The sequence below is a fragment of the Diprion similis genome, chromosome 12, assembly GCF_021155765.1.
Source record: "Diprion similis isolate iyDipSimi1 chromosome 12, iyDipSimi1.1, whole genome shotgun sequence".
NCBI classification, from domain to species: Eukaryota; Metazoa; Arthropoda; class Insecta; order Hymenoptera; family Diprionidae; genus Diprion; species Diprion similis.
The window spans coordinates 13,961,175-13,983,830 of NC_060116.1; the positions used below are offsets into that span (position 1 = coordinate 13,961,175).

Genomic DNA, 22,656 nt, shown 5'->3' on the forward strand with positions numbered 1-22,656 from the left:
AGTCCGACATAATGTTCGAATGAGTTTTGTACTCCGAAGTCTTATAAATTGCAACTTGAACATAACCTCCGATGACTCGTCGCTAATGAAAATAACCAAAAGTGGGTCAAACTGTGGCTATAACTGATACTTGGACGACAAAATCTGGTGGATCTACCCTGACAATAAAAACTCGAAATTTGGCGAAGAATGAAAAAAGATTGAGGGTAACTTTTCGACGTTATAACTATACGCCGATATAAGGGTTGCATGCTTGTCTACATAATTCAAGTCGCGTCTCTCTATTGTTGAAAAAATAATGACACACACTCGGGTAAGCGAATGCTCTCACTTTCTCTCTCTTTCTTGTAAATCTGTGAGGATGAAGGATGGAGATGGGATCACGTCAGGGTGCGAATCGTTGTCCGACCAATCACCGAGCACAAGAGTGCGACTCGCGTGTCCTTTAGCTATATAACGAGCCCCCAAATTCCTGTGGAGGTGCGGATGAAATGGAAGATTGGAGTAAAAGTGCAGACTTACTCCTTGCGTTATTCGCTAGGGACTTGAGGAGCTGCCGGTAGTCCTTGGGCGATGCGGTTTCCTGGTTGAACCCCTTGTGGACTGAGGACTGGTTGAGGGCCCTGAATACTGCGCTGAGGGTGAAGTGACACTCCGAGTTACCTCGGCTGCTGCTCATCTCGTGATTGTGGTACAAAAGCCCGGCCACCTTCCAGCCAAAACCCTGGAGTATGTAACGCAGAGCGTCTCCGACGAGACTGTGCGAGCCCATCATTCTCGTCAGCGTCGGATAATGCTCGTCCTTGTAACGGAAGGCGTCGGCCTGAGCCCCCGCCGTCAGAACCGGGATTCCCCAGGCCCCGGCGTACCTCGCGACAGGCGCGATGACGTAGTCGCACACCGGGCCCAGAAAAGCATCTGTTTTCGATTTCGTTTTATTTATTTATTTGTCTATTGTCATCTTTTTCTTGGTTTTTGCTTTTTGACCCACTCCGTTGAACGCACGCGCGATACATAAATTATACGTCATTACTCTCAGTGTCTGTTTGATTGAAAAATCATGGAGAAATTGACCATTCGTGAATTCGAAACAGTTTTTCATGTAGTATTATCAATATATGACTTCAAGTCTGCAGGTTTAATCCCTCAACGTTGGCTTATGATGAAAGGAACTCGTTTGGTCCCATAAGTCAACGAAGACTTGACCGCCTTTTTAAATAAAATTATCCGAAAACGTATTAACCTCTTGGTGTTCAATGTCAAGTTAGACCTTCAGTTCCATATGAAGAGAGGCCGTTAAGTAGGTACCAACACATATTCCGAGTCTTTTCAAGTAAGTAACTAAGTAGAGAAGTTGTTATGCAATTCTGACTTTGACTGTTTCAGTATATTTATAATACCACTAGAGTATATTCATCATCCCGAGACTATATGCTCTTCCCGTTGATCAGATATCTCGGGTTATGATCTGAGAGTAGTAAAAAGGACGAAGAAAACAATAATAAGCAGACAAGAGATAAAATAAAAATGGACGATTCGGGGCCATCGTTGTGTGAATGTTCGTCGACCAATACACGAGTATTTTCCGATTCCCATAGAGTAGTCCCCTGTAGGTACGTACGTAATGTGCAGTTACCTCGTAGAAGGTCCGGAAGTCGAAACGCTTGACCTGAACCATCGTCAAATCGCGTTGCACGAGGCGATAAAAGATTCCATTAAATTCTCTACGTACGGTTGGACAACCGATAATTTCACGTTCGTTCGAAAAACTTTTCGCTCAGGTTCAATATAAGGTACACAAAACGAGTTACAACTTGAAGTCGAAATGCCTTAACCTCGACGCCTGCCTTACGTCTCCCGGTCATGATTGATACTGAGAACTGTTCAACGTCTGTCCAAGTTCTAAATTCAAGCGTGATCAAACGATCTCTTTGGTACACGGAATAAACAGAAGGAGTTTCGAAACGGGTTCAAGTATTTTGCTCGGTAATCAGTGAGAAATCCAAATCCAAGAAGAGATTAACCGTTCAACTATAATGCGGAGCAAATACCTGGAGAGATTCACGATAATCTTCAATTCGAATAGGTATCAACAGAAACCTCCGGGGTTTGTAAATTCAAAATTACCCAAGTTTCCTGAGATGTGATTGAAGCTTGAACTTGCGAGTAATTTTCCTCCCCTTTAAAGCGGTCGGAAGTCAGAACGACGAATGGGTTTACCTTAGAAGACAAAGAAGCTGTAAACAGAATCTAATGATCCTTACAACCAGAGTAAAGACACGAGCTTCACGCGCGTGCTTACAACGAAAGTAATTTAAGGGTTTACCATCGTTTCACGTAGGAAGAAACGATTACTTCCAAAGAAAGATTTTTCGCACCGTCTACGCGATGTGTAAAGTCAGCAAGCATATTCGACTCTCCAGACATTTGCTAATTTGCTAATTGTGTCAGTGTAGTAGGTGTCAAACGAATCCATTACAATATTAGACGTCCCAACGTCTGCACTGTTGCCGGTGAAATTAATTAACGTTGTTTCATTTGATCCTTGCGAGAAGCATTTCAGCGATACTATTGTCATCAAAGCGTAAGCAAGGTGTTAAAAAACAAAGTAAGGCTGTAGCTAATAAGCCTGCAGATCACGGATATAAACTCGTGTGCCGGACTAAAGTGCCGTTATATTATTCAACGTTATTCTAGTCGATTGATCCATACACGTGCAAAAGTGGGCACGTTTTTGACCCCCATAAATAGTCGGGTGAAAATCGATGAAGCGATAATATAAAATAGCACGCGTTGTATGGACAGGTAAAGCCGTTTATACAGGCAGGACCTTATCGGTAAGGATCCGTTGAACGGTTCGATCTGAAGCCCGGTTCGTATATAAACGCTCGACAATAGAATATCTGTAAGAATTTTCCATTGATCCAGACGATGAGTTATGAGGATATAGAACCGTCCTACAACGCTTGGTGCTCATAACCTTGATGCTGTCTAGTCGAGGTGCAGACTAGGAATGGAGAGTGGAAGGAGAGAGGTTCGGCTCTCTTCTCTCTCTTCCGATCGCGTTCAGAATGCCAAAGTTGTCTACTGGATTACGAAATACTCAGCGCGTTACACGATGAACCGCACGCATGGTACGGACGTCAACGAACCCGATACCACAGATATTATTTTTCATGGTCACGCACTGTATCCCTCCAACGTTCACCGGGAACGAACAAGCCAATCAACCAACAAACCAACAAACCAACCAACCAACCAACCAACGACAAGTTAATTATATTCATTTATCAAAGTCCAACATGAGCTCAGTCAAATGTCGCCCACAGCATCACCCGATTTAGGATTTGCCTTTAGAAGCTTCTCTCTCGTCTTCCTTCCACTGTAGATGCAATGATCATCACATGACGTGGCAACCATGATTTTTGAAGAATTTGCTTCTCAAGTAAGACGTCCAGTTACTGTCCAACAATCGGAGTAACAAAATCTTTCAGGTTGACGACGTCTCTTCGTTGAAGGAAGAGAACAACGTATAACCTGAATGACTAAAATAACAACTATTAGTTTCCAAACTTTTTATCCTCTTATTATTTTGTCCTTGCCTACAGCGAGAGGCGGATCGGATTAGCATGCCTCACGTTGATTCCAATGTGCCCGTATAGAAGGAGCGAGAAGACTGCCTAGTCAATGAGTTTCCGAAGTAAATAAAAGCGACGCAAGATGCTTTTAATTACGATGGTTTCGCAACCGCTTCCCTCCCTCTCTCCCTCCCTCCTACGCAGCTTTGCTTTTCTGATACTTGATATTTTCCCGAGATCCTCGGTTTCCCTCCTGACGCGCGCAGCCTCAGCCCTTCTCCTCTTTGACGAAGAGCAACAAGTGTTGTCGTTGCTCAGCTCTCTGGACCGTCGTTAACGTCTCGCGCATTTCCACCACTACCAATCACTTCCTGGATTAACAAGGACACAGGATCTGTTATTGGCAATGGAGCGAGCCGCCTCCTTGGACCATGGGTCGTTCCTATACCCATGCTTGCCTGGATTATCGTAAGTCCTGACTAACGATAAATCGCCGATTTTATGCCGATATACGTAACACGTATTATCGAAGAACTAAACATTGAAATCGAGTGAAATTGAACGCGTGGAATGAGCCGAAACGAATACGTTGCAAAATTTTTATTCCCCGTTTCGCAATATATAAATGATATATATTTTATTTTCGTAAGCATCATATAATATTGTAGAGAAAAATTATTCGTTTGATGTATTAATCAAGGAAATTCCTCTCCGTTTTAATTGCCGACATTTTTACCCTCGCTTCGTCTGATTCGCTCCAATTTCATTCCACTTTATACCCGGATCAGTTTCACGCACATCGCGTGTAGTCTCGATTCTATTTTAAAACCCAGTGTCTGATTATTCCTCTAAAAGTATCACCGACTCCGTCTATTCAAGCCGTCCATCGAATTATTATACAATAATTAACCACATGGCTAGCATAGTTAAAAGGCAATAATAGTATAAGCAGGAAAAGATAAAACACACTGTATTGGAAATTTTATTCCGATACGGAACAGTGAATCCACCATACATTTACTGCGTATTAAATTTCCAAATACACTAAATTAGATAAAAAATTCATTAAATTCAAATAAATGTTTGTGTTTTTCCAATAAATTCTAGACAATAATACATGTAGTAAATTGACAATAATTTTCAACAATGTAGCTTCGCATGGCAAGCTTCGAGTAACGGTATCAATTTTCACTATTTCAATGGCGGATCAATTCCAACCGAGACGAAAGAACGATGTACTAGATATACAAATGCAGGTGTAATAACCCGCATCCAACCGCCAACGGTAGCAATAAAATCCGGGAATCAAAAGTCGATAAAAATTCCATTTCCAACATCAGCCATATATACCTAGACGAACGTTATACGGAACGTATGTATGTACATATACGATGTACAAGTCTGCACAGCTTTCCAGGGAGTTAACTTGAAGATTCGGCGTCACGAACGTCTGTGCACTTGAATGGCAAACAATCAAACGAAACGAGACGAGAAGAGAAGAGAAGAGAAGATGAGAGGAGAGGAGAGGAGTAAGTGGCTGCGTTACACCGTCTAGCGTCTGGATTTGATCGGATCGCGCTTTCTTCGAATCCTCGAATCAATTCAAAATCCCCAATCCGTATTGAACCAGAGAACCTAGAGAGATTCCTCGAGTACTTGAGAGCGAGGAATCGATGTGTTCGGTACATTTATACAGTCAGCGAGCCTTCTGCCGGATCGTACGTTTAATCGCTTCCGTTTATGATCCTTGGCTTTACTTTCGCATCCGTCATCGGTATTTCCTAATTATTAAACGCAAATCGCAACGACGTGCACGCGAGGGATCAATAAGCGGATAAATTCGGCCACTGACAAATGGCGGTAATCGGCCTAATCGTTATGAATGAATCATATATTGGACATAATTGTTACGTCAAATTGCACATTGTAAACTGGATAGCAACATTCTTTCCTTCGTAGTAATTTCGACACGTTTTTATCGCCCTATAATTCCGATGCATAATATGGCAGTAAAAGGGCTTTGATTTCCGAAAGCCGCCTTATAATGGCGACACCGAAAGGCTGCGAAATTGAACAATTTCGGTAGTGATGGTTCGGCAAGTGCGGGAAACGGAATTTGGACCATCCCTTTTGAAACAAAGCTGCAGGAATCGATTTCGCGATCGGCTTGTCTTTGAGTATTACTTTTTTTTTTTTTTTCACCTCGCTTTTGTCGTTAATCAATTTATTCAAGTTATGGTTCGTTAAATACTTTCTTTTTTTTTTCTTTTTCTTTAGATCGACAAAAAATATAGCCTAGTGAAAATATTTGTTGCAGGTTATTGCGCTAAAGATTCTACCTTCTGGCTGATAAAAGTGAGAAAAAAAATAATAATGATTAAAAAATAATCGCTGCTCCGAATGAGAATCTACTTATTCGAGTCTCGAGTCTCGAAGTACTTTAGACAATACGCGATCGAAGCAAATCAGCGTCTTGCGTAATCCATCTTTTCTTGCTGCCGTCTTACGTATATTATACAAAGCAACGAGGATTATTTCAGTAGCTATACATATATATTATCGAGATCCCGAAGCATTGAATAATACAAATAACCGGAGATATTAATTCGCGTTCCCGCAGCAAGTCTACTGATCGTGATAACTCCGGGAGTAATAATAACGTGTAAAATAATAATTCAGGGTAATAATGACAATGAAGCGTGAGGAGCGAGCGAGTTGCTTCGCACCTTGGCCTTATTCTAACATGGCGGCTCAACGGGTACGAGGTATGATCGACACCAGCACGCGAGTAGTTACATGTTTTGTATATATAATTATAATTCATAATGGACCGTGGATGATATACACATGAAACCGGTTCGGCAAAAACGTCCAAGAATCGCGTCATTGATTTATTCAAATACATATACTGTACATACAATATTCCTCGATCGCGATCTGAACGTGAATAAAATTTCATCTTGTAATCGCTGTTGAGGCACATATATTTTTACTACGTCGAATTATAGGTTATATATTCATCATGTTCTACTCGTCAATGAGCAGCAACGTTATAAAACAGTCGTTGGAATTATAATAACCGATTGATAGATCGATCGAGCGATAATGTAAGTGAATCTTTTCATCCGTTGATTGTGATACTTGATCTTGACTCAAATTATGCATTAAAAAATGTGTTCGATAAGCCACTGAGAGTTTTCGAGGAGACTTTCTGGTGCAGGTATCCACATTCGAAACAGTCTAGTTACGTAAAATATTGAAGACTATATAATTGTAAATTAAAATGCTAAAATGAGAAATGATCAAGTGCAGATCGCTGAGTATTTCTTAAGAGTAAAAAAAATCGTCTCAATTTTCAATAAGTACATCAAACTCGACCGACTCTTTTATTTATACGAGTTCCAAGACGTTCCAAGCCTCAGTCAATCCACCGAGCTATATTTAACCCGAGTGCATAGCGATGACGTACGTTAACGTTTATAATGTGATGTATGTATATACCTGTGCACACAAGAGAAGCCAAACTTTTCGAGTGAAAGTCTGCAGCAGCTTTTTATATATATATATATAGCTTTTAGCATATACATATATGTATATAGATCTGTAAGAGAATATCGTTCCTACTGGAAGCGTTACGTCATTTGGTTCAGAGGTCAGTCAGTCAGTAAGTCAGTCAAGTGAGTCTCTCTCAGAGATTTACTTCGGCTCTTAGATGTCACGGTTCCGACCACCTGAGTGATTCATTCTCCAGATCACTGCTCTCCTCTCTCTCTCTCTCTCTCTCTCTCTCTCTCTGTCTCTCTCCGCATGGTTTTAATCTCGAATAAGTGAATCGTGTCCGAAATCGACTTGAGATTCTGGGGAGATGAAAAAGTCGAAGCAGGAAGTTATCACGTAATTGAGGTATACAATTAAATCGATTTGTTTTTTTGTCTTTTTGTTTTGTTTTTTTTTTTGCTTCCTATAAAAATTATTCAAATTTTAAATTGAGGAATGGTATAACCTAAGAAATCAATCGATCGTCTAAATAAGTCTGCGGAAGGCGTGCTGATTAAAATGTTGTTTTATGCAGATCATCGAATTTAAATACGATTAATTTATCGGTTCGAACGATTCATTATTTAAATACGTATAACTTCGAATGATAGTTAGTACTACATTGAATTGTAATTCAATTAAGAACGAGTTCAAATTTGTACTAATAAAAGCAAAGCCGAAGGAAGGCTGAGACTTTTTTCTACGTTGTGATTCGCATTTTTTCTTTACTAATTTTTTTTTCTCTTTACTTTTAGTTTATTTGTTTTTATTCCCGTTTCTTTTCTGCAACATCGCGATATCGTCGGAATTCGTCGGCCTCGAAAAATGGAAGCGACGGCTCGAGATCCGCGCTAAAGTCCGCAGGGCTGATTCTAATTTCGTGCTCCATTTCCTCGAAACTTACAAAGATAGAGGAGGCGAGGCGAGAGCAAGAGCAAGATCGAGATCGAAGTAGGCAGGCTTTGCGAACCGTTTGTGATTGACGTGCGAAAATGATAGAAGAACTTGTTTTACCGGGGGAAAACAAGTTACATATTGAATCAGGCAAACGGGAATAAATCTCAACGTCCAAAATTCAATACTAAAATATTACCAAGTGTGGGGTTGACGTAAAGCAGGTAAAAAATCAAGATCCAGGATCTCTGCGTAAGAGGTGGTAAAAAAAAAAAATTAAAAAAAAAAATAATAATTCCCCCTTTCGAACTCGCGAATAAAGTTTCGCGAACGTTCGCGATTTCAGATAATTGAAAATCTCGGTAAAAATTCGTCCATGAGGGACTCGTGTGTGTGCATTTTAAAATCGCGAGATATCGAAATAAACGTAGAAAACAGGCCGGGGACGAGAGAAATGCCTGATGACTGACGGGCGCGGATCGAAATTCATTTCAGTCTGGATGAAAATTGCTTTTCAAGAATTTCATCGTCGCAGCTTACGACGCGCGATTCAGGATGATGTTGGTTCTGATTTAGACGTGTGAAAATTGCGAAATTCAACGCGCGACTGCGAGACGGGACGCGAAAAAGCGTAAGTCTGGAGAAAAATTCGTCCAAACATCTCTTTGAATTTCTTTGAATTATTCATTATACATTTGAACAAGATTTCGTATCGAAAAAATAGTTACGGAAACGAATCGATGAAAATTCCAAACCACCAAACACAATAAAAGCAATTTTTTTTTTTTTTTTACATCTCCAGACAAATTGGCTTGTACGAGTTTGAAATAAATCTAACAATAAACGAAATATGAGAAATAGACCAACGAATTTCGAGTTTAAATTCCCAACCCCTCGGTGTTTTTTTTTTTTTTTTTCTACTTCTTTCTTTCTTTTCTCAAGCAGTTTCGTTTCGCCTTCGCGAAGGGTTTTGGAACGGGCGTAGTAAATCGGCGAGACATTTTAGTACGATAAAGTTGAAAAGCAAAAACAAAAACAGAAAAGAAAAAAAAAAAAAACCATCAGCCCGAGGTTAAGAAAAATTGTGCCGCGGGTTTATACGACAGATCAAGTTGCGCAAGATGCGTTAGACACTCCTTGAAAGTGTTTCTCAAGATTTATCGGTACAAACACCCGAATATTAACCAGACTCGTAACGTAATTGTGAAAAGAAAATTCGTCTAATATATCGTATACAACAGAGTCTGATTGTTTTCTGGAAAAACTAATAACCCTTGGGACTCGCAATAAAAAGTAGAAGAAAACACCAAAAACGTAGCTTATATACGATATACTGCAGGGTTGAGGGTCGACCTACCACCTGACGTCACGACTCGCACTATTGATACGTAAAAAGGAAAATATAACTGAATTTTGTATTCATTAATTTTTTCTTTCTCTCTTCCTTCTTTTTTCTTTCATAATAGAAAAATATCAGAGTTCTATATTGTTGTCCCGATAGAATAGAAACCGAAATTCGTAGATTCTACAAGTTGGAAAAACAGCAAGACGGAAGAATTTAGAAAAAAATCGTGACGTTTAAATTCTTGCAAGAAATTGTGATAATTTTGATGTAAGGAAATTTTCTTAAAGACCGATGTTAATTTCAAAATTACCTCCTAAAACCTTATACGTATGTAACATATATATGTATATGTATTGTATAATATATGTATAACACGTGTATCGATTTATAGATGGGAAAATAGTGTATTAAATCGGTGTTTCTCGAACCGGTAGAATCGGATCAAGTGTTTAGCCAGATGTAAAGCGTATAATCCGGCGACGAGAATTTCCCGGTAATTTGAATACCGTATAAAGATCCAGCTTCTACGGCATGCCTAATTCCCATTCGCGTTTGTATCATGCGTTACATGTTCGTGCTCGTGTCGACTTACAAGAAAAATGTAGATTACACAATATTACATATAGGTGTACTATAATACCAACGCGAATTATAGAACCGAGCGCAGAAACCAGAGAAGATACGCGCCACGTGTACTTAACGTAGGTTTATGTGTATGTATATATATATATATAATGCTAGGGTGTTTTAGAAACATACAATTTGCTATTTTCCATCATGGCACCGCGCCCCCTAATAAGTATGTTTACGGTAAATCAAAGGTTCTGTCAATATGTGAGCGTTTTTTATACGTTATGTGAAGGAACGCGCTCAGTTGATTTTTCATTTGCATACATTTTTTTTTTTCAATTTATAAACTATCGCGAATGCGTATTTTTTTTTTTTTTTTTTTTTTTTTTTTTATCGCTCACATCATTCGTAATATTAATTTACGTCACAAGGGAGACCCCACACTTGTAATGATGATAAGCCTCCATTTGATGTGTGAGAAGCTTATCCGACGACTTTTTTCATTATTAATTCACAATCTCATAAAATAGTTATAATTTAATATGAACTTTTAATTTAGGAGGATAAAATTCGAGGTTCGTGTACCGTTGTGTTATGGATCGTGATCTTGAGATCGATTATAGATGTCGGTAAAGAAGGAATAATAATTGAAGTGCTTTTTTTTATATTTTTTAGTACCCTTCGAAAGAGCCTTTCTGATAAATTTTGAGATTTTTTTTTTTGGATTACTTGTCAAGAAGAGAACAAAAGAAGAATTCAAAAAAAAATTCGCTCTTTTTTTTTTTTTTTTTTTTGTTCTTTGTTCATAATTTTCTCAATAATGGTCAAAATTTAAGTGTTTTTTTTTCCCTTTATGGCCCTTACAGAAAAAAATACGAGAAAAATATTCAAAGTAATTTTTGATTGAGATTTTTCAGTCCGAAGTTTTAAATCGTATTTTTGAAAGTGAGTGCATCTTTTGATTTTTTTTTTTTTTTTTGTACCAAGTAATCGAAAAATTCTCAAAATTCACGAAAAAGGCTCTTTCGAGAGATACTAAAAAATGTAAAAAAATTCAGGATATCAAAAATGAAAATTTTTCAACACCGTCCAATTCGGCGTGCAACGCCCCGTATATATACCTGCAGCCCGATAGGGGGAATCTGAATTCCGTTAGGGGTGCACGTAATTGCATCTAATGGACAAACAATACATAGGTATACATATACCTGTGCGTGTATATATGTATGCATGTATGTATGTATGTACATAGATTACACAAGTAGTATGGAAATGCCGTGGTAAAATATTAAGCGACTCGAATGGCGATAAGTACCTACCTACCTACCTACCTACCTACAAGGTATATATTATACTGTACAGAATATTGCGTAACGATGCCGATAATAATGATAATGATAATGATAATAATAATGATTAGGACGATAATGGAGTTGGAAAATACGAGAGAAAGAGAGAGAGAGAGAGAGAGAGAGAGAGTGAAAAAAATTGAGACGATGCAAAGAGCAAAATAATATTAACGAGAAAATGAGGTCAAGCAACGATGGGGAGCGAAAAGAATTTTTTATAATACACAGAGAAACTTGTTCGGGAATCGAGGAGCTTCGGCCTTGTAGTAATATCGAATCTTACGCCGGCCGACTTCCGGCCCCCGGATCGACTTCCGCTTTTTCTGCGTCTTTTTCTTTTTTTTTTTTTTTTAATTTTTTTTTTTCGCTATCTCACACCGTGTCCCACGTGCGAGCAGCGAGCATTTAATCACCTTCGATGAAAGACGAAGGGATCGAAAGGACGTGGATGAAAACAAATAAAACCGAGGGAATCACAGAGATTGAAAATGTTGAAAAGCCTCTAGCGTATCTGTTACGAATCGATGCGTTTATACGAATATCAAATTTTCTACAAGGTGATAGAAAATGAAACAAAGTTTTTTGCACAAGCTATTAAAGAAAGAAAATATATATATATATATATATATATATATATATATATATATATAACATGAATCGAGACAATTTTTGCGAAAGAAATCTTTCAATTCCCACGGGAATTAAAAAGAATATGAACCCTGCATCGATTGTGACGAATTTTTGCGAAAAATAAGATGTTAAAATTCTTACAGATTTTCAGGTCTATTTGATGATAATTATTTAGTAGATATAATCCGAGAGATTCAGTTCTGCCACGTGATACAGTATAATAGTGACGTAATTGTTTCATTCTTCTTCTTCTTCTTCTTCCTCACCATCATCACTATCGTCGGAAATAATATTATTCTACTTTTTTCGAACGGTCTTTTTTCTCTTCTCCAATCTTTGTATCAATCCTCTAAGTATAATGAGCATACGGTTGAGCATTGCGTTGGGTTTTCACAAGACAAGAAGGGTACTCGAGTACCTGCACGTACAGTAAACCGGAAACTTGTACGAACCGCGCTACAGTATCCGGCCTGTATATACATACACGTACATATATATATTTATATAAAAAATAACAGACGATCGTGCCGGTGAATAATCAAAATTTGTTACTTCCATCCAGGAAGTGATTATCGAGTGAGTAAGGTTTTGCCCGGAGGCTACGTGGGGAAAAGACGTGACTGATACCATCCGTATTACACATTGTTGTATTACAATCACCGCCAATGAATTTTACCCCACCGGATTCAGCAACCCTTCGAAAGTTAGTTTAGTTAATATTTATACAGGAATCATCATTATATAGGAACGCACTATATACGAGGAATTCCATGCGAACCCAACCAACGACTGACCCTCAAAATGTTTGATCTTGTTCAGAAATTTTTTTTCAATTTTTTCGACTGTGAAACGGAACCCTGATTTTTTTTTTTTTTTTTGCTTTTTTATTCAACTGCTCAATGATATATTTATATATATCGAAGGTGATTTTAAACGGAGCTGATCGTTTACAATTTTAAAAAACTGTATTTGTCTTTTCCCAAACATTTTAATACCTGACCTATAACGGGCTGATTTTTTTTTCCTAATTCTTTGTAGCGCTTCAATTTTTTTTTAACTGACTAAAACATTGTTTAAACCATCTGAAAATTTCCAAAATATTCTCAAACTTCTATTTTCACTTAGAATATTTCTGGACCGGTTTCATTGTAAAGTAAATCAACAAAACAAGTCAAGAGAGATGTTCTAAACGAAAAATATTAATTTTGAGAATTTGCCGGCAATTTTTAGACCTTTCAAACAATGTTTCAATTGACCATAAAATATGAACTTGAGTACAGTTCAAAAAATCGGAAAAAATTTCTAATTTCTAATAGAATATCCAGTTTCTAAGAATTGTTTGATAATTTTAATAAGGTCCTTTTCAAAATCATTTTAAATATTCATAAATAATCCAGAAGTTGAGTGTTTTTACGTGATTCTACTATTACGACAACGATAAGTGCAGGCAAATTTCTGTGATCTTGAAATTAACGAGTACAATCCGTGATTCTGAGTATATCGGGTATTCGTTCGCGTGATTTGAACTCGAGATTAGGCATCAATTAAAAACTTTCAACGCCGCAAACGTGACGAAATTCGTTGCTAAGTAAAATGCTTTTCCGTTTCTGCTTTGGCTTATTTCAACCACAACGTCTGACAAGAAGTAGAAAAACGTAAACGACAACGTCGCTTTTCCAAGCCAATCTACCACCTAGACTTGCATCTTATACCTTATACCTATACAGCTACTTTTTCCACCGCGTCAGCGTTCCACAGGCGTTGCAAAAAGCTATAAACCACTGCAGAGGGTAAAATGACGTTAGGTGGAAATTTTCACTTTAGTGCTTTTAAAAAATTATTATCCTACTTTTTTTTTTAACTCTCTCTCTCTCTATGAATATATATAATATTTTTATTATTATTATTATTTTTCTCACTTGAGTTAATTTCTTTCTTTTTTTTTTCGCGGTTTCTGCTCTCTTCCTCTCCTGTTTTCTCTGCTTTACTCCGAAACGTGAAAATTGGCTCTTTCTTTAATTAACGAGCCCAACAGCCGCCGCGCCAGTTGAATCGGATTACGTTTCACGCATAGTGTCCACCTAGCCTATGTTACATAGGTATACCTTGCCCACGTTGCTTTTCAGGCACGATAGTAAACTGGAATATCCTATACACGTACGAATTCGGCGTAGCGAGTAATTTTTCTCATAATAAAATAATAGAAAGACAAGAATGAAGAGAACAAATTTCAACGTCTCGCCAATTTCGGTCTTTGAATTATTTTCATTCGTTCTCTACTTTTCTCTTTTATCATACTATAAAAATTGGTAACATAAAAAGAAAAAGAAAAAAGAAAAAAAAAAAAAAAAAGATAGAAAGATCGAAAATATATAGGTTATACAGAAAATTGGTTCTAAACTATGAAATTCCTAAAAGAAAAATTCAATCTCGCTACAACAGATGCTTCGGTTTAAATAAAATTATATGTATGGTATATACTTGTATACATATAATTGACGCGTGTACGGATTGAGAATGTTTTTTTCATTGCGCAATATTACGTGACGCGGTCAGACGAAAATAGCTTTGAAAATAAAAACGAAAAATAAAGAAAAGAGAATATAAAAAAAAAAAAGACTCGTTGTACAGAGTAAGGAGGAGAATAAAAAGAAAAAGGAGAAAAATATTATAATATCCAGTCGCGGGAGGAAAAAAAGAGTGAAAGAGAGAGAGAGAGAGAGAGAGAGAGAGAGAGAGAGAGAGAGAAAGAGAGAAGAGAATCGACACCGTATGTGGACAGTTGCGTCAGTCTCTAGATTTGTGACTGACCCGTCTTCACGGCTCCGAGAGCTTCGAACTTCGCGTTGATGATTTCATGCTCGAAACGTTGTTCACAGTAAAAGTCTTCGTCATTGGCTAAGAAACATATGTCTGTATTTATGTAATACGAGACTGAAGAAAGACGATAGATGAGAATGACACGAAAGGCAATCCTGCAGAGGATGAGGAGAAGAAGATGAAGAAGAATAATAAAAAACGTACAGACTCGTTTTCCACGCAGGTGAATTGAATTGAATTGAATTGAATTGAATTGAATTTAACCGAACAAATGATCCTCGATAATGTGAGTCGCCTTAGAATAACAACGTCGAATCCTATACACACCTACAGACACGTCTTGAGAAGGTTGTTCCTTTTTTTACCTCCTTATTATTACCTCCAGTTTTTCTTCTTATTCTTCTTCTTATTTCTTCGTACGTACGTGTTCTTCTTTTTGTTTTTCGTTTGTTTTTTTTTCTCCTCTTACTTTATCTTCTTCCTTTTTTCTCGTTCGCTCAATAGCCTGACGGTACACAGCGAACATCTTGACAGATTCTTCGCGTGACGTCTGAGTGACCCGACAAACTAGCATCTGGGAATAATTAATGCCTTTACAATGCCTTCGACTATCCGCCCCCATCTTTGATCCGTTTTTATCTCTCCTTTTTGCCTCCAATTATAGCTAGTTATTTATACATATATATATATATATATATATATATATATATATATATATATATACTATATAACTTACGTATGTACATAAAAAATATTCGCGATCTATAATTCATGCGAGAAAATAAGAGAATTTTTTTACATACATATTTCAGGAGTAAGAGAATAAAATTGTCCAAAAATTTGACTCGCATAGAAGCTGCCTGCGAAACAATAGGATATAAAATTTTCAACTTGGATTATCAAAAATATTTTGAAAAACAAAACGAAAAAAACCTCGTGTATAATTAGTCGTGTATCACGTACAGAATAAACGCGGATCAAAGAGATTGATCGTTTGGTCAATCGGTGAAAAAATATTACACATAACTGGATTTAGCGTAAATTTTCCCTGTCGATCCGTGGTCGCGTTCTTGGGAATTGGAAAAATTGATTTACCGTGAAATCGCGGTTGATGAGCGGTAATTTGTTTCACCCCTAAGACAAGGGGATTCGAATGAACACGGCAAGAATAACGAATTGTACTTACATTATCTGGTTAAAAGGCGTAATTCGCTTGGTAACTTATAATTAGCTTGATTAATTACGATTTTCCTCTTCCCGTTGAAATTCATTCACCGTAAACTAGTTTTTCTACTTTCGAATACCCCCGCGTAATCGATAATAAAAATTCGTTTACTCGATCGCTGTAGGAGTTAAGTTAAAATGAACAAACAGAAAATGAACGATCCGAGAATAATTATTAAAGAAATAATAATAACGATAAGGATAATGATAAACGGTTGGCGGAAACGTGAGAAATATTTTCAAGAAAACGCAAGACTAGCTGCGCCTGCGGCCATTTAAGCTATAAGGGGAGATAAAATTGAGGGTGCAGGATCGTCGAGTTCATCTCATAGCGCACGGAGCTGACGATGAGCGACGGTGTAAAGTAAAACGAGCTTGAGAGGCCATAAGATGATGCCGTTAGAACTGCAATTCGCTAAAATCGTTGCTAATAAATCGATTAGCAAGCTTGCGTGGTTGAGATAAAAAGTTCGATCTCGCCTTAATTAATCGTCGATCGGATTTCCCTCCCAAATTCATACCGTAAGATTCGGCTCAACTTCAATTCACTCTCCTCTCATCCTCTCATCCCCTCATCCTCTCATCCTCTCATCCTTTTATATCCTCAACACTATTCCTTTAGCGCGTTACTTCGGCACGGAGAACTGAGAAGAAGCATCAGCGACGAGTCAATTAATTAACCCCCTCGACTGATGGAAACGCGATCAGAGTTAGCGTCAAGGGGATGCGGGCGGAAGGGGGAGGGGGATGAAGTTAAAGGAACGCCCCGAGTTGCCGGCCGTGCCTTAACCTCTCAAGGCGAACGACAGCTAATCGATGCCACCGAAGAATTGACTCACCGATCACAATGCAACAATAATCGCAGTGTGAATTATAATGATTTAACGAAAAATTTAGTTCGCGCCTTCGAATATTTTCCGTTATTATGCCTTTTCAGGAAATCCAAATATTTGTAAAAACGTAATTTCCGGAGAATTCCAGCTTTTACAGACAAGAATCATTATTTATCTAGTTTGTTCTCATGTGCAGAATAAATGATAAATACAATAGTCATAGGAACAAGAATATTCTATATTTGACTAGAGCACTGCTCATTGCGAGGTGAATTTGTGAGAATTCGCTAGCACGTACAATTTTTAAGAAATCAGGGCTTGGTTCGTGACGATTGCCTGAAAGTTGAAATAAAAATTTTCTTTCTCTCCGAATGGCTAAATTTTTATAAACCTGGAATGAAAATTAATATATTCCAGATACGACATGAAATTCCCTGAGATTTCCAGCTTTTTCCAGAGGATATGAAATACCCTAATAATTCCCTGATTGCATAATTTCCATGAATACTGGACCACCAAATTAATTTTCGCTTCGTAAAGCCAAATGTCCGTTATTTTTCAACTTATTTTTCGAGTACCGTTTAACGAATTCGGAAGAACTCGAAAAAATCGTGATTCACGTTCACCGTTCGAACGTCAAAAGGCACGTTTTAGGTAATCGATTCATAGTCAAAACCACATCAATTTTCGCAAGATTAAAGTCATATTTTAAATCTCCTGCGGTGAGTATATGGACAGAATTTTCTTAGTGTGAGATCTATACATCAATTACGTTAGATCTACCTGCGCATATTTAAACTCTTATTATCGTATTTATAAATTTGTTGTAAATGTAACGTTCAAAAAGTGCTATCCACGTATTAACCACAATAACCATAAATTCTAAAATATCCATTTTACTTCCCATGAAATCTCTTCTCCTCAAAAGACACGCAGTTTTCTCTCGAGCGTAGAGATTTTCGTACACATATTTTCAAATTTTCAACCATCACTGTTCCTCAAACCCCATCAAACAGAGAATAACATTTATTTTCCCATCAGATTCGCACTCACACCGATACTCATATTACTTCTACGTAGATATAGAAAAGATGGAAGGAGATGGAAGGAGATGGAAGGAGATGCCAGGAGTATGACGATGGTGAAAAGGCGCTGGTTGGTTTAAATTAACCCGTAGTATAACAATTTACGGAGATATGAAGCTGCGGCCGCCGCCGCTCGACGCCGAGGGGATAATTAAACGAAATTAAGGGAGAGACTCGATGTCACGACTCTGGTTGTGCCGCTGGTGCTGGTGCTGGTGCAGCTGCGAAACGATGACGTCACGTTGCCGTAAAAATAGTCCCCTTTTTCACCAGATGCACGATGAGAAGGGCGAACAGCAGCCGCCTGATCATCACGATTCCGCGCCGCGGTTAATACGGAGCGAAATGCGTGCCCGACAAATGGACTCTAATTAAAATGATTAACTAACAACGCGCTGAGCCAAGTAAATGCTGCACACCGCGTTTATATACATACATACCTACGTCGAGATACGAGGCATCTCTGATCGTGGCTCTTATTATACGTAAAACAAGATCCTTATTCCTACAAAATTTTCCCTTTTTACCTACGGAGTGCGATTTTTCGCCCATTCTTTCTTTTTTTTTATCATTTAAGGTGATTTCGAGTTGACGCCAATTTTCAAGGGCAAAATCAGTTTTTTTATACACTTTTGAGAATAAAAACAAAACGGTTTTTCACTCTCCGCTGTATAAACAAAAGTCTACAGTTCAAGTTTTCAAAATATTTGAAAATCAAAATTCTGCGAGCAAATATTTTTTACCATTATAATACATAATACTTTCAGGAAAAATAGATTCCTCCAAAAAAAAAAATCATATCTCTACGGTATTTGAAAATTCCTGTCAAGTGAAATTCCTTTTCGAATGTTTCCATGATAATTATTATTAATTATCGGATTTTCTCACAGATTTCGATTTCTTTTATGGATCTTGTTTTCTTTTTGTTTCTTTATCTTTTTGTTTTCCGGCGGGGGTTAAAAACGTCGCGCTGATTCGCAGATATAATATAGAAGTGCGGAAAAAAAATTAAACGCGAGGAAATAACTCCGTAGGTACCTATTATAAAAACAAAAGTAGAAACTTCACGACGATAAGGTTTATATATATGTATGTACCCACCCAAACGTACGAAAGAAGCGTCGTTCATAATATAATCTTCGGGCACGTGGGGTGATGATAAAAGAAGTCGTCTATTTTAGCGAGAATATATGTATATAAATAAATACAAGAAACGCGACCGAGTCCAAGAATAAAAATCATGTTCCACATTGCACACATGAGAGGTAAAATTCGCGATAAGCGAATGGAGGACAAGGCCAGGCCTCGGTGAATTAGCTATTGTAGTTTTCGACACTCGAATGCAGATATTCTGTCGTCTGAAGTGACAAATATCTCATCTCCGGAACGAACATCGATCGTCGAGGAGTAACTTTTTGGCCCCGAATCTGTCAAAGCGTTTCGGTTACGTAGAGTTTGGTTTATTTATAAGAAAACGTGACACCGCGGTATAATATTAAAAAGTGAAGAATATTTATTTCACTTGTGTCGTGTGTGTGTATATATATAACAAGGACGAACCATTATTACATTAAAAATCTGTGAAAAATTGTTTCGAATTCACTGATCATCGATGATGCGTGTGTTGGAAAAATGATAAAAACAAATCATAGCAAATAACGATCTTGCGTCAGAATTCATCTTCCACTGGGTTCATTTTTCTTCCCATTTTGTTGTTTTTTCTCTTTCTCTCTCTCTCTCTCTCTCTTAGCTTCGCGTCAACGGAGTGGGTCGCAAAAATTATTTCTTACACAAGCCTGACAGCGATAGCTGCTGCCTTTATAAATTATATCATAATCGTCTTTCCGAAATTTCGATCTTTGATATCTGATATTCTAAGCCTCGATCGCCGACGATCTTCAAGTTTTTTCTCTCACTCTCGCTTTACACATGAATGTATTCACCATACATGCATACAGACATACATAGTCATATATAATATACACCTTCGACTTTTAGGGATTCCGAATTAAACTCGTTTGTCATATTTCTTCAACGATAAGAAATCCATAAAATTTACTACGTACATATACGAACTTCTCTTCAAGACACAAGCTAAGATATTATACAGAAACGTAAATTCCCGACAGAATTTCATTTTACCGAAAACAATGATCATATATGCGATACACTATACCCTGTATGTATAGGTATACCTATTACCTACACACAGTTGTAACACGAAAATAAACTAATCTATCAAATGTCTTACGAGTTATATGACAAATGTACCTACAACATAAATCAGGATTAGGATTAGGTACGATTGCATCTAGTGATTGAAAAACTTGTAAAATAATAATAATAACGGTAACACGACAATAATACAATAATACAGATTAAAAGAGAGAAAAGAAAAAGAAAAGAAAAAATGAAAAAAAAAAACCACAACGTCAGTAATGATAATAATGATATATTAATAGTAATGAAACATCGGTTCGGACATGAGGAGCAGCAACAGTAGCTTGAACAGCAGCAACATCAGTAGATATAAGGGACTATAAAAGGCAATTAAAATAATTATACTGGTTTACTCCCCGCTAGACAATTTTCCTCAATTAATTCTAATCTACTTGTAAATTATACATTGGAACTGGTCAAAATTTCGTGAGAGGCTTCAGGCTTCTTGAACCCGATGTATATAACTATGTATACATACATATATATATATATATATATATATATATATATATATATATATATATATATATATATATATATATATATATATATATATATATATATATAACAGCAAGCTTCGACATACGAGGAGAGACATATTAATACCGCGTTTATAATATAATATGTTTTCCAAGAGTGAAACTCTCGACACAAGATTATAAAAGTAAAAGTAACGCGAAACGTTAACGCTCACTAAAAGCGTAATTTATAGTGATTAAGTGATTAAATTCGGTCATGAAACGTATAATTACAAGGCTGCGGCTCCTCGGATCACCTGCTGATACAACTAAATTAATTTACTATGAAAATAGAATAATAGATATGAAGAGTAAATTATAAGGTAGAAAAAGTGGAGAATCTAAAACGATTAAAACAACGCGTGTATCCCGGAGTTGAAATCAAAGAACGGTATAATCGTATCGTATATTTCCTATGATAAATTAATTAATATCTCAATACATAAACGATACTTAATTGAAAAACAACAATTTGTGTAGGTAGACGCGAAATTTCCACTCAATGAATACCTAATATCTGCAAATACAATATTACGCGATTCGACGGGATGAGGCATCGGCGTGCAGGCATTAGCATACCAGATATATGCGACGATGATCGATCAATTTAATGGATTAGTAATCGGCATTGACACAGGGAGAAAAGGGGTAACGACGTGTTTTTGCCCGTCGCAAGGTGTGCAGTTGGATTTACAAAGTGCAATTAGGCGATCACCATTAATCACTCGAAATATCTGTATAATTTAGGGAAGGGTGGGGCAAAGTGGGACCCTTGAGAAAATAATGCCTAAAATTAGAATAAAATTTTTACTTTTCATACGAAGAACAATTATATTAAATTATTATCTAACTTTTTTGGGGAAAAGTGATCATAAATTCAAGTTCAGAAAATTATTTGACTCCGACAAGTCGAGAGTAAAGCACAAGTTGAAACTTTCAGCGTTATAAGTCGTGGAATTACTCGAGTAAATGATTTCCGAATAATTCATATTCAATAAAAAGTTTTGAGGTGATTAATTTTATCCCTTGTTATTTAAAAAATTTCAGGGGCCCACTTTTCCCCAAAATTTTTTAAGGGATCAAAAATTTCAGGAGCCCACTTTGCCCCACCCTCCCCCACATGATATGTTATATATGGCATATTTTCTCCCTCTTCAATCGCGCGATTTATCATATATCGTATAACTTATATCGTAGAAGAGAACTTTGTGTATGTATCTTAAAATATCTCGATCGAATGTGTATCAACAACAGAAGATCGAAATCGCAGCGGTTTATTAATTGGCACATAATCATGGCGATCGGTTTGAACGTTTTAGTTTTTGCTTCAAATCGGACTGTTCGTTTCCACTTTCTTTCTTTCTTTTCTTTTCATCTCGTTATTCGTTCTTCCCACTTGCGGTGCTCAGGGGTCAAGATCGATCGTCTGGAAATCATTTAACCGTAATACGACATCAACCGTTATCCTATATATAACGCGATCAACAGACTCGATGAATCGTCCATAATAAGAGAATTTCGAACACTATCTCAATCATCGATCTTTTGATCTTCAACGATTAAATTGATTGGCTCCTTTAATCACGAGCAACGCGAACTTTATTATACACTTTATAACCGGAAACAAGAATCGAGCTTTGCATATACTTTCAACTCACGCAAAACATACATTCGTCAGAGATTTCAATCCTATACAAATCTATGTATGTATAATTTATGTATCTTTCTTGTAATCAAACTTGCACTACACTCGAAAAAAAAACCTCTCAATTATCGTTTAAACCGCAATTCGATTATAATCGACTATAAATCTGTCGAATAAACTGATTGAATAATAATAGAAATATATTTTCCAACACGATTTCTCATTCAATGACAAAATATTGTTTTCCCCCTCAAGAAGCTATTCCTTTCAAAAAATCTCTATCACAATTAACAGCAACATTTTCAAAATAAATTACCATCGATTTGTGATTTAAATTAAAAAAAAAAAAATGCTGCTTTAAATTACCAATCGAAATCAGTGACAAGTGAATAAAAAAATTGATGCTAA

At 37.0% G+C, this 22,656-nt stretch overlaps 1 protein-coding gene across 4 annotated transcripts in view; it reads right to left on the reverse strand.

The window, feature by feature from the left end:
• The window catches only part of LOC124413520 (atrial natriuretic peptide receptor 1), a 137,093-nt gene that overhangs the window by 79,331 nt on the left and 35,106 nt on the right, over positions 1 to 22,656 (reverse strand). The window contains exon 2 of one of the 4 annotated variants that reach the window (XM_046894152.1): positions 523 to 918. The exons of the other annotated variants lie outside the window; for them this stretch is intronic. Within the exon in view, the coding sequence (XP_046750108.1) occupies positions 523 to 918 (396 nt within the window). The remainder of the gene's footprint in view (positions 1 to 522; positions 919 to 22,656) is intronic. 4 annotated transcript variants of the gene reach the window in all.